Source organism: Akebia trifoliata, chromosome 6 (assembly GCF_017979445.1).
Source record: "Akebia trifoliata isolate Shusen 1 chromosome 6, ASM1797944v1, whole genome shotgun sequence".
NCBI lineage: Eukaryota > Viridiplantae > Streptophyta > Magnoliopsida > Ranunculales > Lardizabalaceae > Akebia > Akebia trifoliata.
The window spans coordinates 21,421,139-21,432,606 of NC_141380.1; the positions used below are offsets into that span (position 1 = coordinate 21,421,139).

At 35.4% G+C, this 11,468-nt stretch overlaps 1 protein-coding gene across 1 annotated transcript; it reads right to left on the bottom strand.

Annotated features, from left to right (window-relative positions):
• Nucleotides 1–695: 695 nt before the first annotated feature.
• LOC147400395 (putative U-box domain-containing protein 50) lies at nt 696–5,424 on the bottom strand. Its single transcript, XM_086446075.1, has 7 exons — nt 5,113–5,424; nt 4,914–4,988; nt 4,779–4,829; nt 2,700–3,816; nt 2,511–2,566; nt 1,282–1,581; nt 696–1,164 (listed from the first exon to the last, which is right to left on the bottom strand). Exons 4-7 carry the CDS (start codon nt 2,728–2,730, stop codon nt 1,066–1,068), a joined length of 486 nt encoding a protein of 161 aa, XP_086302201.1. The 5' UTR covers nt 2,731–3,816; nt 4,779–4,829; nt 4,914–4,988; nt 5,113–5,424; the 3' UTR covers nt 696–1,065.
• Between the last annotated feature and the right edge of the window lie 6,044 nt (nt 5,425–11,468).

Below are 11,468 nucleotides of genomic sequence, written 5' to 3' on the forward strand. Positions count from 1 at the left end.
ACCTTTGTAAATACCCCGGATTTACCCAACCCAACACTTTTAAAAGATTCTAGACATCTAGTTCCCCACACTCTTTCATAATCAAACTCACATAAGACCGGGCTCCCCAAGACCCAAAAGTAAATATACACTGGGTTCTCCTCAACCCAACAATAAAAATAAATACGGTTATCCTCGACCCAACAGTAAAAAAACACAGGTTCTCCTCAACCCAATAATAAATAAATATGGGCACTCCCTGACCCAAAACTAAAGCAAGGGGGCCCTCCCAAGACCTACAAGTAAATTATTCATTCAACTCGATCTCATGTCCATTATTTTATCAACAAAAATGAAAAATGTAAATCATTATCTTTAATTTGAAGTGAACGATTCTCACAAAGAAAGTGTAAACACAACAACTTGAAAAACATACACTACAGTAAAATAGGGCTATAGCGACGGTCGTGACCGTCGCTATAGGGACAAAATACCGTAGCAAAAACATGTAGCGACGGCCAGGGAGGCCGTCGGTAGTCGTCGCTAATCACCCCATCGCTATATGTTATACCGACGGTCAACTATCCAGGGACGTCGTTAGTGCAGGACTTATAGCGACAGCCGCTGTTGGCCGTCGCTATAGGGTATCGTTTTGAAAAAAAATAGTTTACTCTTTCTTTAGCTACGCTTTTGACTTTTGGCCGTCGTTGTAAAGGTTTTTGAATAAAAAAAGAATTTATTTTACACCAACCCCCTCATGTATTGTAGAATATTGGAGATACCCCTAATGTTTTGAAATTGATGACCATGACCCCAATTACCAATATGAAAAGACCCAAATGCCCCTCTACTAGGGTTCATTGCGCTACTTTTACCAGATTATGACACAAGATGAGCTACTAATTTTACTTTTACATTACAAAAATTATAACTAATTAGTTGCCTTTGCTGAGGTCTTGATAGGATATGAAGCATCCGTGGCTATACCACATATTCCCTCTTCATCGGCTATGCCGCGCTGCATTCTTATGTAACCTTTTAGTAAGTTGGTGGCCTTGGCCTGGAGTGTAGCTCGGTAGGTTTCATTTATGAGCATATGGTTTGTTTTTCCAATCGTTGATGAGAGAACGGAGGGTGTGATTTGGGGTGAGGGTCTTCTGCCACATGTGGGTCCTTCATCACGTCCTACACAAAACAAAAGTTACCCAGAGATCAGTTCAATACTTGAGAGAGATTTTATTTCTATCCTCCAATCTTACCCGTGCATTTAACGAGACGCTAAGATTTGAGTGAAGGGCCCACCTGAAAAATCGGACATACGTAAACTCTCGGTACATCGCGGTCGTATTCTTCTTTATCCACCAAATCCGTAGCTTTCTTCCTCATCTCTGCAAGTTCACTCATTAACATCTTCACATTCATCTCCTCCTTTCCCCTCCCACTTACGTGTAGACACCGCATTGCAACCCTTGCAAAATCCTCAGCCAAATCCAATGGCCATTCTCCTGCCACCTCATCCAATAACCCAAAAAGGACCCCACATTCCATCGCCTCCATTACTTGCTCAACCAACCCAACAACCTCTTCTCTTCCAGTAAGAATCTGCAAAAAATGGAATATAGGAATTTTATGGTCCCCATGCATATAAACCATCACAAGGCATTATTGAAGAAACATAGGGTTGGAGCATTGGTTAAAATGCTACCTATCCTACATGGATGGGGTGTTGCACCACAAAGCTTATTGAGATATCTCCATGGCACTAATACGTCTTGACATAATGGGTAAATCAAGTCAAATAAGAAAGATTTTGGAAGACTACCAGTTACTTGAATGGATCTTCCTCTTATGTTTCAGAAATTTGGCCACAGGGGTCAAATCCATAGCCAGCCTAATTTTGATGGAGTTCTGTTTCAGCTTAATTCTTACCACACACAGTCTTTATACATAAAAACTAATAGCTTTGTCCTTCTACCTACCTTTTATTGCTTTCTGCCATACTAAGATGGAAGCCTCTTACTTATCCACACCCAACCCATTCCCACCACCAGCACCTTTCATATCTAAGAGTAAACCTCTTACTCTTGGGGGTCCAATACATGCTGTGTGCCAAAACAAATGAGAATACAAATGAAAGAGTGGGCTAACAGGAAAAGCAAGAAAAATGTAAAACTGATAATTGACAGATGTATTTATGCTGCAAAATGCAAGTGGAATTATGAATTATTCTTACCACACACAGCCTTCAGGATTGGACAGCCTGTGACAACCAGAAATAAATACTCACGGATAGTGTGCAAGCCTATATAATTGAGAGATGTACAGTAGTATAGGAATGTATAATAAAAAAAAAGCCTTTTTTTAGCATCAGTTCCTACAACTCCTGAAAAATTATATCACAGGACACATGCTATCTAAATGCCTATGCAATCTAAATGCCAAGATATATATAATACATCTTTATATTATATCACAGGACACATGCTATCCAACAACTAGTTCAGCATACAACTATAATGAAGCTGACCTACCACTGTTTGCATGCGGTGCACTTCCTGCTGTGCTGTAGTTAATGCTATCCTCCCATCTGCACCATATACATGTCATATATAATATTGATCAGCTACAACACCTCAATTCTTCATAATTACTTTTTAAAAATATCAAATTGCAAGCTGGCTGATCAGATTGTTTTGAGTAATTAAAACAAAATATCTTACAAATACTGAAGTGTGATGTAATGCAATCCATTGAAAAATAATCTTGCAGGACGGCTGGCGCAAACAACTTATAGAGTTATCTCTCGACGATAAATTAGCCCTTGACGTATTTTGATGTCCGAGGCCAGATATATCGGAAGATTTAACTAGTGATAGTGTTGCACAAGTTAATGGTTCCGTTCCAGACTGAGCAGGAGATGCGATTCCATGAATAGAAGGTAATGGAGAAGTAGGATTTGAAGGCTGAAAATTGGACGAATTAGGAACTGTGCTCGAAGATGGAATTATTCCGGATTGTGAGAAACTAGTAGATGAGACAGTAGCCATGGCTTGACTCCCCTGTCCAGCTGAAATCTCTGCCGAGGAAACTGAAGAGAGGAGGGAAGGCAAAAATGTATCCCAATTTACATAACGTATGTGGTATAAGCTCCATAGGGCAAAAAGATGATTACTGCATTGCACCACTAAAGCAATTAGAACTTATTCAGTCGTTGCGCATAGTTGTTCCTGGTCCTGTGAATACAGGCAGAAAAAATTATGTATCATAGTCATCAGTAATCAAGCTCAAACGTGATTTTAAATCTCACTCTTGTGATCATGATCGTCCGTTGGCAAGACAAAAGACATTTGGACAATTCAGATAATTGAGCCCAATATATTGAGAATACTAAAAGTTTTAGGGAAAAATATCCCCTCCCCCCTCCCAAAAATTAATAAATAAGAAAATTATTACCATCCAAATGACACTACAAGAAAAATCCATTATAATGCCGACATGAATACCAATACTATGTGAATCATGAATATTAGTGATTCATGCCTTGGACTACATGAACAAGTCGAGTTCAATAAGAAATAGCAATGCACGAATCATGTATTGGTCAATGTAGAAACCAAGACGCCTAGAGCAATAAGGCTCGCTATTGGCCAAAACTTGAAAGGATGAGCTCGACATAATTAGAAAAAAAAAAAAGCAAGAAAATGGATCATTACAATACTAAACAGTACCCTGAAGTTGAGAGACTAACCGGAAATTGGCTATGAAGTTGCTCAAAATCAAATAGAAACCGTTCATTTGGGGAGGAAGCTAGTGCAATCCATTGGCTTGAATTAGTGTCTGCAGAGTCAATTACATTACATAAGCTCACTTCAGATGTTGAAATCAACCATTTAATGTACCAAGAAGTACAACACTTTATGTCGAAAATCTATGGAATTTGTTTTACCTTTTAGAAAATCCAAATCAATGGAAGTTCAACATGGAAGTTTCATTACAACATTCCCTTATAAGTTTCATTATTGCCAACACTTTCACACTACAGAAAGGACTCGATCAAAATTAATTAACTAATTAAAATACAAGAGTTTTATGGATTCTCAGTCAGAAAGTGCATCAATTGCATGCAAAGGACAGATATAGCACCATCACACAGCTACCAACTAATATAAAATTTACAAAGGTGCAGACATAAACAATTTTGTTCTAACATACAGATTCAGAAAAAGGTTGGAAATAGATTAAGGAACCAATAAGATTTTGAACCAACAGAATAACGGATATGGACATGGAAGAGAAAATTATTGAGGCTCAGGATAACTAGCCCAAAAAAGTTGTGGGCACATCAGAAACATCAAGCAAAGCGCCATGGGACAATTTAATCTATAAGTCTAGAGAACTCAATTTCCCATGGACAAGACTATCCTTGTTCTGCCCATGATTTTCATTTTTTTCCCTGGTGCAGGAAGGTACAATGTGAATTTACAGGTCAGAAATCCGAATAAGCATTGGTAGACAACTCAGCTTTAAAGATGCAGATTTCTTTCCAAGAAGATTATATGGTTGCAGGACATGTAATAATCTACAATGAACATATTCAGAATAAGGAAGCAGTGTTCTCCCTATTTATGAGATAAAATAATACCTAATGAAACCTTCTGGATTGGATGTTGAACAAATATAAAGGACGATTAATGGATGGGAGTGTTTAAAATACTTACAAATATAAGCTAAAATATTGAAAAACCAAGAAGTTGAAGCAATAAGAGCCAAAGTCAACTAAGAACAATAGAAAAAACTACCTTTGTTATTCAATCCAACTAGTAGTTCTGTCTCAATCCCTGCTGGCACCACTGCAACATAGAGCATAGAAGCAAATTAACACAAAAATCAAGCAACACAACAACTTCGCATCCTTATAAAGCTAGTATTCTTACAACGTTATGAATTTTCTCAAAAAATAGAAAAGAAGATTTGCTGATCTCATCTTTGCTCCACTGATCTCAACGTTCCTATAGAAATTAAGATTATACAGAAAAATCAACAAAAAATGCAGGAAAACAAAATATGCAGAAAAATCTAGGGTTTAGGGATCAATTGAAGAAAAAAATTAACAAAATATGTATAAAAACATACCTAAATTTTCAAGGTCGAAATCAGATCGGATCTGATTAGTTGAACCCTCACGCGTTTGAGAGATCAAGAGAGCGATCAATAGAGAGGTAGAGAGGCAGAGAGAGATCGACAGAGACAGATCTGTCGAGTATGAGATGAGAGAAAGATAGAGGCTTCGTTTTCGATTTGCAGACGAGAGAGTGAGGCTTCGTTTTCGATTTGCGGACGAGAGAGAGAGAGACAGAGAAAACGAAGACAGATTTCGTTTGAGATGAGAGACAGAGAAAACGAAGACAGATTTCGGGTGAGTGAGTGAGTACAGCGAGAGTGAGTAAGTGAGTGAGTTAATAGAGTTAGTGATTTTGCGCGAAATAAACCTTATATAACGACGGTCAAACTTTGACCGTCACAAAAAGTTGTTGTGATAGCTAATTTTTCTTGTAGTGATACAGTTATCCTTTCATAAATTCAGTACGCATTCGATAATTCAAACTTAAGATAAATTGGATATGTGGAATTAAATTCACAAAACAATTATCGGCTAAACTCCTGTTCAAAAGATATTTTTTTTAATCATTTTAGAGTGTTCGGGACTCATATGGGTCCCTTATAAATCCTTTCATTAAAAATGATACTTTTGTCCAACCAATGGTATGTACGGTGGTAGAAGGTGGAATTCTACAGCGGGACCACCAAATATGCTACGGTGGGAATTGGTGCAACAGCAGGTCCCACCTAGGCTCCCACTCCAACATTATAAAAATTGCAATTTTGTTGTTTTTGAGTTTATTGTGTTTCCCACACTTCATTCAACCTATGAATTTCATGTAATTATGTAGAGGGTTGATTAATTCTAATTGTTATCAATCCAACATGTATGGTAAGACATGAACATCATATAATTTTTATAGAAATAACCTACTATGCATATAGCTAAAAATATAAATCTTAAACTACAATTAGTATTCCAATTCTACATGGGCAACCTTGAAATCTTTCTCCTCATTCTCTTGAGCTCCCAAATACCCCAATTATGCAGAACTTCTTGTACCTACCACCCCAAGAATCACTAAACCTTGAATTACTAGAGTTTCCTTAGTTTCTCCAATTTTAAATATAAAAATGGAGATATTTTTGGATAGTCGGTGGTCTTTTAAGGTGAGGTGTTGTTGATCTTGTGAAGAACAAGGGTGAGATAAGTTGCTAAGAATTTCAGAGAAGAAAAAGAGATGAAGGTGTCTAACATGGTTTATATGAAAGTGGGTCTTAACAATAACCATGGTTAATCAATATGATTTGATTAACCATGGTTTAGAATGTATGAGGCTGAGCCTACATGTGGTTTCACGGCTGTGGAAAGCTTCCAAGTATCCTAGGTTCACCTTATTTGAGACACTTAGGTAGTTAGGTGTCAAGGTGTTCGTTAATCACCTGGAATAAAGTCAAAGCTACTTGACTGGACCAACTAACCTAGGTTAACTAACTAGTCCTAACTCTAGGTTAGTGGGTTGGTTAGATTAGATTGTGGGGTCCACCCTAAATTGACTAGAGTTTAGATTTGCGGACTTTGAATTTGATTAACATTGATTGACTCAATTGACCATTTATAAGAATCTAACTTCAGAACCTTGACCAGGCTCATTTCTTGTCAGATTTTGACGGGTGAATAGTCTATCTTGAATAAAATTTTGAGATCTATCTAATTAGATAGCATCCCTTTTCTAAAATCCTAATTCCTTATATCATCTATCTTTATGATGTATTCCCACTCATCTTGATTTTTCGTCAACTTCGACGATACTTGATCAAACATACTGTTAACAACTCTCATGCTCTTGTAGATTCCTTAATTTTTATTTTTGTTTTATTTGATTTCACGTATCTTATTAAAAAATTTCTTGAGATACATGGTGACTCAGACAGGTTGTCACATTATTTCACGAAGAACCAATTTATTTGTTTTGGGGGGCGAAAATGTACTATCAAGGCAACTCTAATTTTTTCCACAAAATTTTTTTTTTTCCTTAGTTTTGGGGGCTCTCTCTACTATCCCTCTCTCTTCTCCTCTCCTAATCTCTGTTCCCTCCCTTTTCAACTTTTAGCTTTAGGTTTTAATTTTTTTTCTTTTACTTTTATTGTAATTTTTTAAGACAACGAAGATTTTATCCAAGGATTTCAAGGAGTTTATCAATGATAAATATATGTATTTTGTTAATTTTTTTTTCGATTGTGTTTCTATGATCATGCTTAGTTAATATCTCATTCTAAGGAGATTGATAAAGTCATATTAAACTAGTTCTGTTTAGTTATAATATATTTGTTCTTGCATGTAGTTTTAAAGATTTTTAATAAATTTATCTTCAACAACCTTGGATCCTAAGTATCCTTTAATTATTTTTGCTTATCCGCCAGGCTCAACATGATCCATTACTATTGAAATAAAATCTATTATATCGCACGTTTGCCATTATGGGAGATCATTGGGCAATAAAATATTTTAAGGGGAGGAAATTTTTGCTAATTAATTGCATCTATTTGATAAGAATTTTTAATAAAAAATGTTTTGAGTCAAGATCCTTAGTTGGATTTTTTATTTGAGTTATCTGACAAGAACTTGACTATTAGGATTAGATTTAATTAAGTTATTTTGACAAATTCATTGTTGCTAGATTTTCTTAGTTTTAATTATTTTCGATAAAAATTAATTTTTATCTAAAATCACACCCATTTTTTCCTTTGATTTTCTAAAATCTAAAATATTAGCCCCCCAAATTCTCAGTGGAATTATCCTACTTACCAATCTAAAATAGATTTTTAGTTTTTTATTTTTTATTTGTTGTTATTCTTTCAGAGACATTTTTATGCAATGCACACAAACTCCAAAACAATCATATGAAAAACTTGATAAAATGTAAATCTCAAATTGTTATAATAATAATGAGGCAAATAAACATATATATGGTAGGTTCAATGATAATTCGAGATTCATTATTGCTTGGATTTACATGATAGGTTAATTTTCAACGCTAATTTAGAAGTGATAAAAAAAAACTAAATTTTTTTAATAAAAACTGTGATATCAAAGATTTGGGTAATGCAGAAGTTATCCTACGAATTAAAATAATAATTAAAAATAAAAAGTATTAAGGATAATACTAACCCAATCGCATTACATTGACAAAGTGCTTGAGTAATTCAATTAGTATGATTGTAATCCAACCATGACACCTTATGATTTTAGTAATTATCTTAATCAATATGTGTGTGTGTGTGTTATCAGGGGACAACTATTTTTTTATTATTGATAAGCTGGGTTGAAGGGCCCCTCCTTTAAAACAAGATCTTAACCATAATAATTATAGCATAGATTTTCTGTTAATATTCTCGAAAACTCTTGAGGAACACAAGACGTATCCTCAGTTACCAAAAATCCATCGCCCAACTCTCCAAGCTTTGCAAAATAATCAGCAGCTTTGTTTGCTTCATGCCACATGAACTCGAACCCAAATGAAAAAAACGTATTTTTCACCATCTGTATTTTCGTTATATTTGCTATGTATTTCCAAGATCCTTCAATCTCAGTTTTGATGCTCTTAATTGAGTATAAGAAGTCTGAACACACCACCACTTTAGCATATACCCCTTTCATTGTGCAATTTTCAATGCTTCGAAAATTACACGAAGTTCTATCGAAATAATATCCTTTTCGTCCGTGCTCGCCGAACCGGAAAATAAAAAGTCTCCATGAGAGTTTCTAGAGATGAATCCCAGTTCTCCTTCATCCAAGAATAGCGAACCATCAGTGTTAAGTTTCAAATCACCTTACTCTGGACATTTAAAAAAAATGTTTCACAACAGGCTTATTAGACGCGCAAGTGCAGTCACAATTCTTGAAGAACTCATGGCTTTGTCCCACATTTAGTTATTCAATTTCCATACCCTCAAACACTCCTTGGATACTTTTTTGAATATTCTATAAGATATCAGGCTCTGGAGAGGCAATCCCATGGAAAATTCTCATGGTTTGTTCCTTCCATAACATATAACCGTACTATTGAGATAGGATTCAACAACTTCCCAATTGATTTATGAGGAAAGTAAAGACCTTGAATAATTTGAACTTCTTCCAAAAAATTTCCTACATTCATCCTTATAACTCCAAACCTCGGCTCCAAACCCAGCTGCTGTAAAGGCATTCAAAGAAAACATGATCCATTGTCTCTAAGTTCTTCCAACATAAGGTACATTGAGAAATTAACAAGGCGGAATCCTCATTTTTGCAGGAATTCTATAGTAGATATTTTTCGCTTCACCACTAACCAGGAGATGAATGCATACCTTGGTATCAGTGGTTTACTCCAAATGATATTACACCATGACAAATTCAGTCTTTCTCCACGCAAAGCCTGAAAAGCTGATTTTGATGTAAATCTTCCATTTGAGGAGAGAGTCCAGATGAAGTTGTCTTCCCACAATATTTTTGAAATACGTTGGTGTACAACCAGCTCACATACTGCCACACTACAAAAAAAATGTAAAATTGGAACATAAGGGTAAAACGGTATTAAGCCGTTTTTATTAAAAAACGGTATTAAACCGTTTTATTTTTAAAAACCGTGTTATCTGATCCATATTCGTTTATTTAGATGGAACGAAAGTCCGATCCATCTCTCTCAGCCGTCTCTCTCACTCGACTCTCTCTCTCTCGTCTCTTTCTCTCTCTCTCTCTCTCTCGTCTCTGATCTCAGTCGCTCTCTCGTCTCTCTCTCAATCGATCGTCTGTCTGATCTCGTCTCTCTCTCAATCGATCGTCTCTTTGTTTCAACTTTCAAGCGAAGACGCCATGAGAGGACCTCTGAAAGGCTCTATCACTCACAAGAAGCTTAATCCAGCGTAAGATCTGCTTCCTCTTCTTCTAATGTTTCGATTTTTTTGGTTTTTCTTCTCTCTCTTTCGTTTTGATTTCATGTTCTTCGTTTTCTAATTTTCTGGTTTTAATCGATATCGTCTCTCTAATCTCAGTTGCTCTCTCGTCTCTCTCTCACTCGATCGTCTCTCTTGATCTCAGTCGCTCTCCCTCGATCTCATATCTCTCTCGCTCAGTCGCTCGCTTGATCTCAGTCGTTCTCACTCGATCTCATCTCTCTCTTGCTCAGTCGCTCGCTCAATCGATCTCTCGGGCTAGGTACTATCTCTAATCTCTATTTTCTTTATATAGATTATATTAGGGATTTGGATTGAAGATTTAGGTTTTTAGATGTGATTAAACACAGTTTTGTTTGTTCTATTATCTCACAGTTCTGATTTACATTGGAATTTCAACATAATTATTTATCTGATATTCTTTGTATTCTGGATGAATGACAGATTTTTATTTTTATTTTTTTTGCTTTAAGTAATCTATTCTTAATCTCAGACCTTCCATTTAGTTAACCATCATGGTCCTACATCACATACCCAATAAATTAATTTTTTCTTTAAAATTGTGTTAGACATCAATCACCCCTTTGGGCCTAGACTTGTCTTGAAACCTTAATTTCATTAGGAGACTCCATTAGGATTATTGATAAAAACTCTAACTAGCGGAAGATCGTTCTTTCATTGACATCCCTTCTATCGATACTTAAGGAATTCATTATCGTAATACTATGATTACCTTACAATCTGAGTAATTGCTTACTAGATTTTTTTTTATTGGTTTATGGTTGAAGGAGTGTTTAGTTTACACTTTAATTCCTTTAGAAGATTATTCTTGATCTCAGATTCATCATTTAGGTAAAAGTATAAACATGCATCATGTCTTGTATCATGTCTTGTACCATCCACATCATGTCTTATTAATTTTGAGAAACATCCAAAGGTATGATCATAAGATTGCATAAGGCACTTTTGATTCTGTGGATATAATAGGGACTCACAACCCCAAATATCTAGTAGGTAATTTATATTTGTCTGGAGTACCTCGACTTAATTTCAATTTCTTTCAGACTGTGAACAACATTTCAATGCTATAAATGTTGGATTTGTTATTTGCTTGAATCTTGATATTTGTAAGTACTTGTAGTATTCTTGTAGAGGAGTTGCATTTATTTATAAAAATATATCTTTTTTGAGTCATAGGTAAATCTTATTCACACTGATATGTTATCTCAACTTTGTAGAATAATGATATCAAGTAGCAAAGCATGGATGACTAAACCTAGGACAAGTGCAGAGTACTTTGATGGGATTCAATCATTTTTGGATTTTGTTATAAAAAATTCTGGTGGAGATACATTATTTTCATGTCCATGTACGAAATGTCATAATAGAAAGGGAAAAATCTCTTTTGAAATGATTTCGAAGCATTTGATCATAAATGGTATTGATCAAACATA

Excerpts from the sequence above, each read along its gene's own strand:
- LOC147400395 (XM_086446075.1), bottom strand. The coding sequence starts at position 2,730 with ATGGATTGCATTACATCACACTTCAGTATTT. Across the intron at positions 1,582-2,510 it reads TGCACCGCATGCAAACAGTG|ATTCTTACTGGAAGAGAAGA; the intron begins GTAGGTCAGCTT and ends CATTTTTTGCAG. Across the intron at positions 1,165-1,281 it reads ACGTATGTCCGATTTTTCAG|GACGTGATGAAGGACCCACA; the intron begins GTGGGCCCTTCA and ends TGTTTTGTGTAG.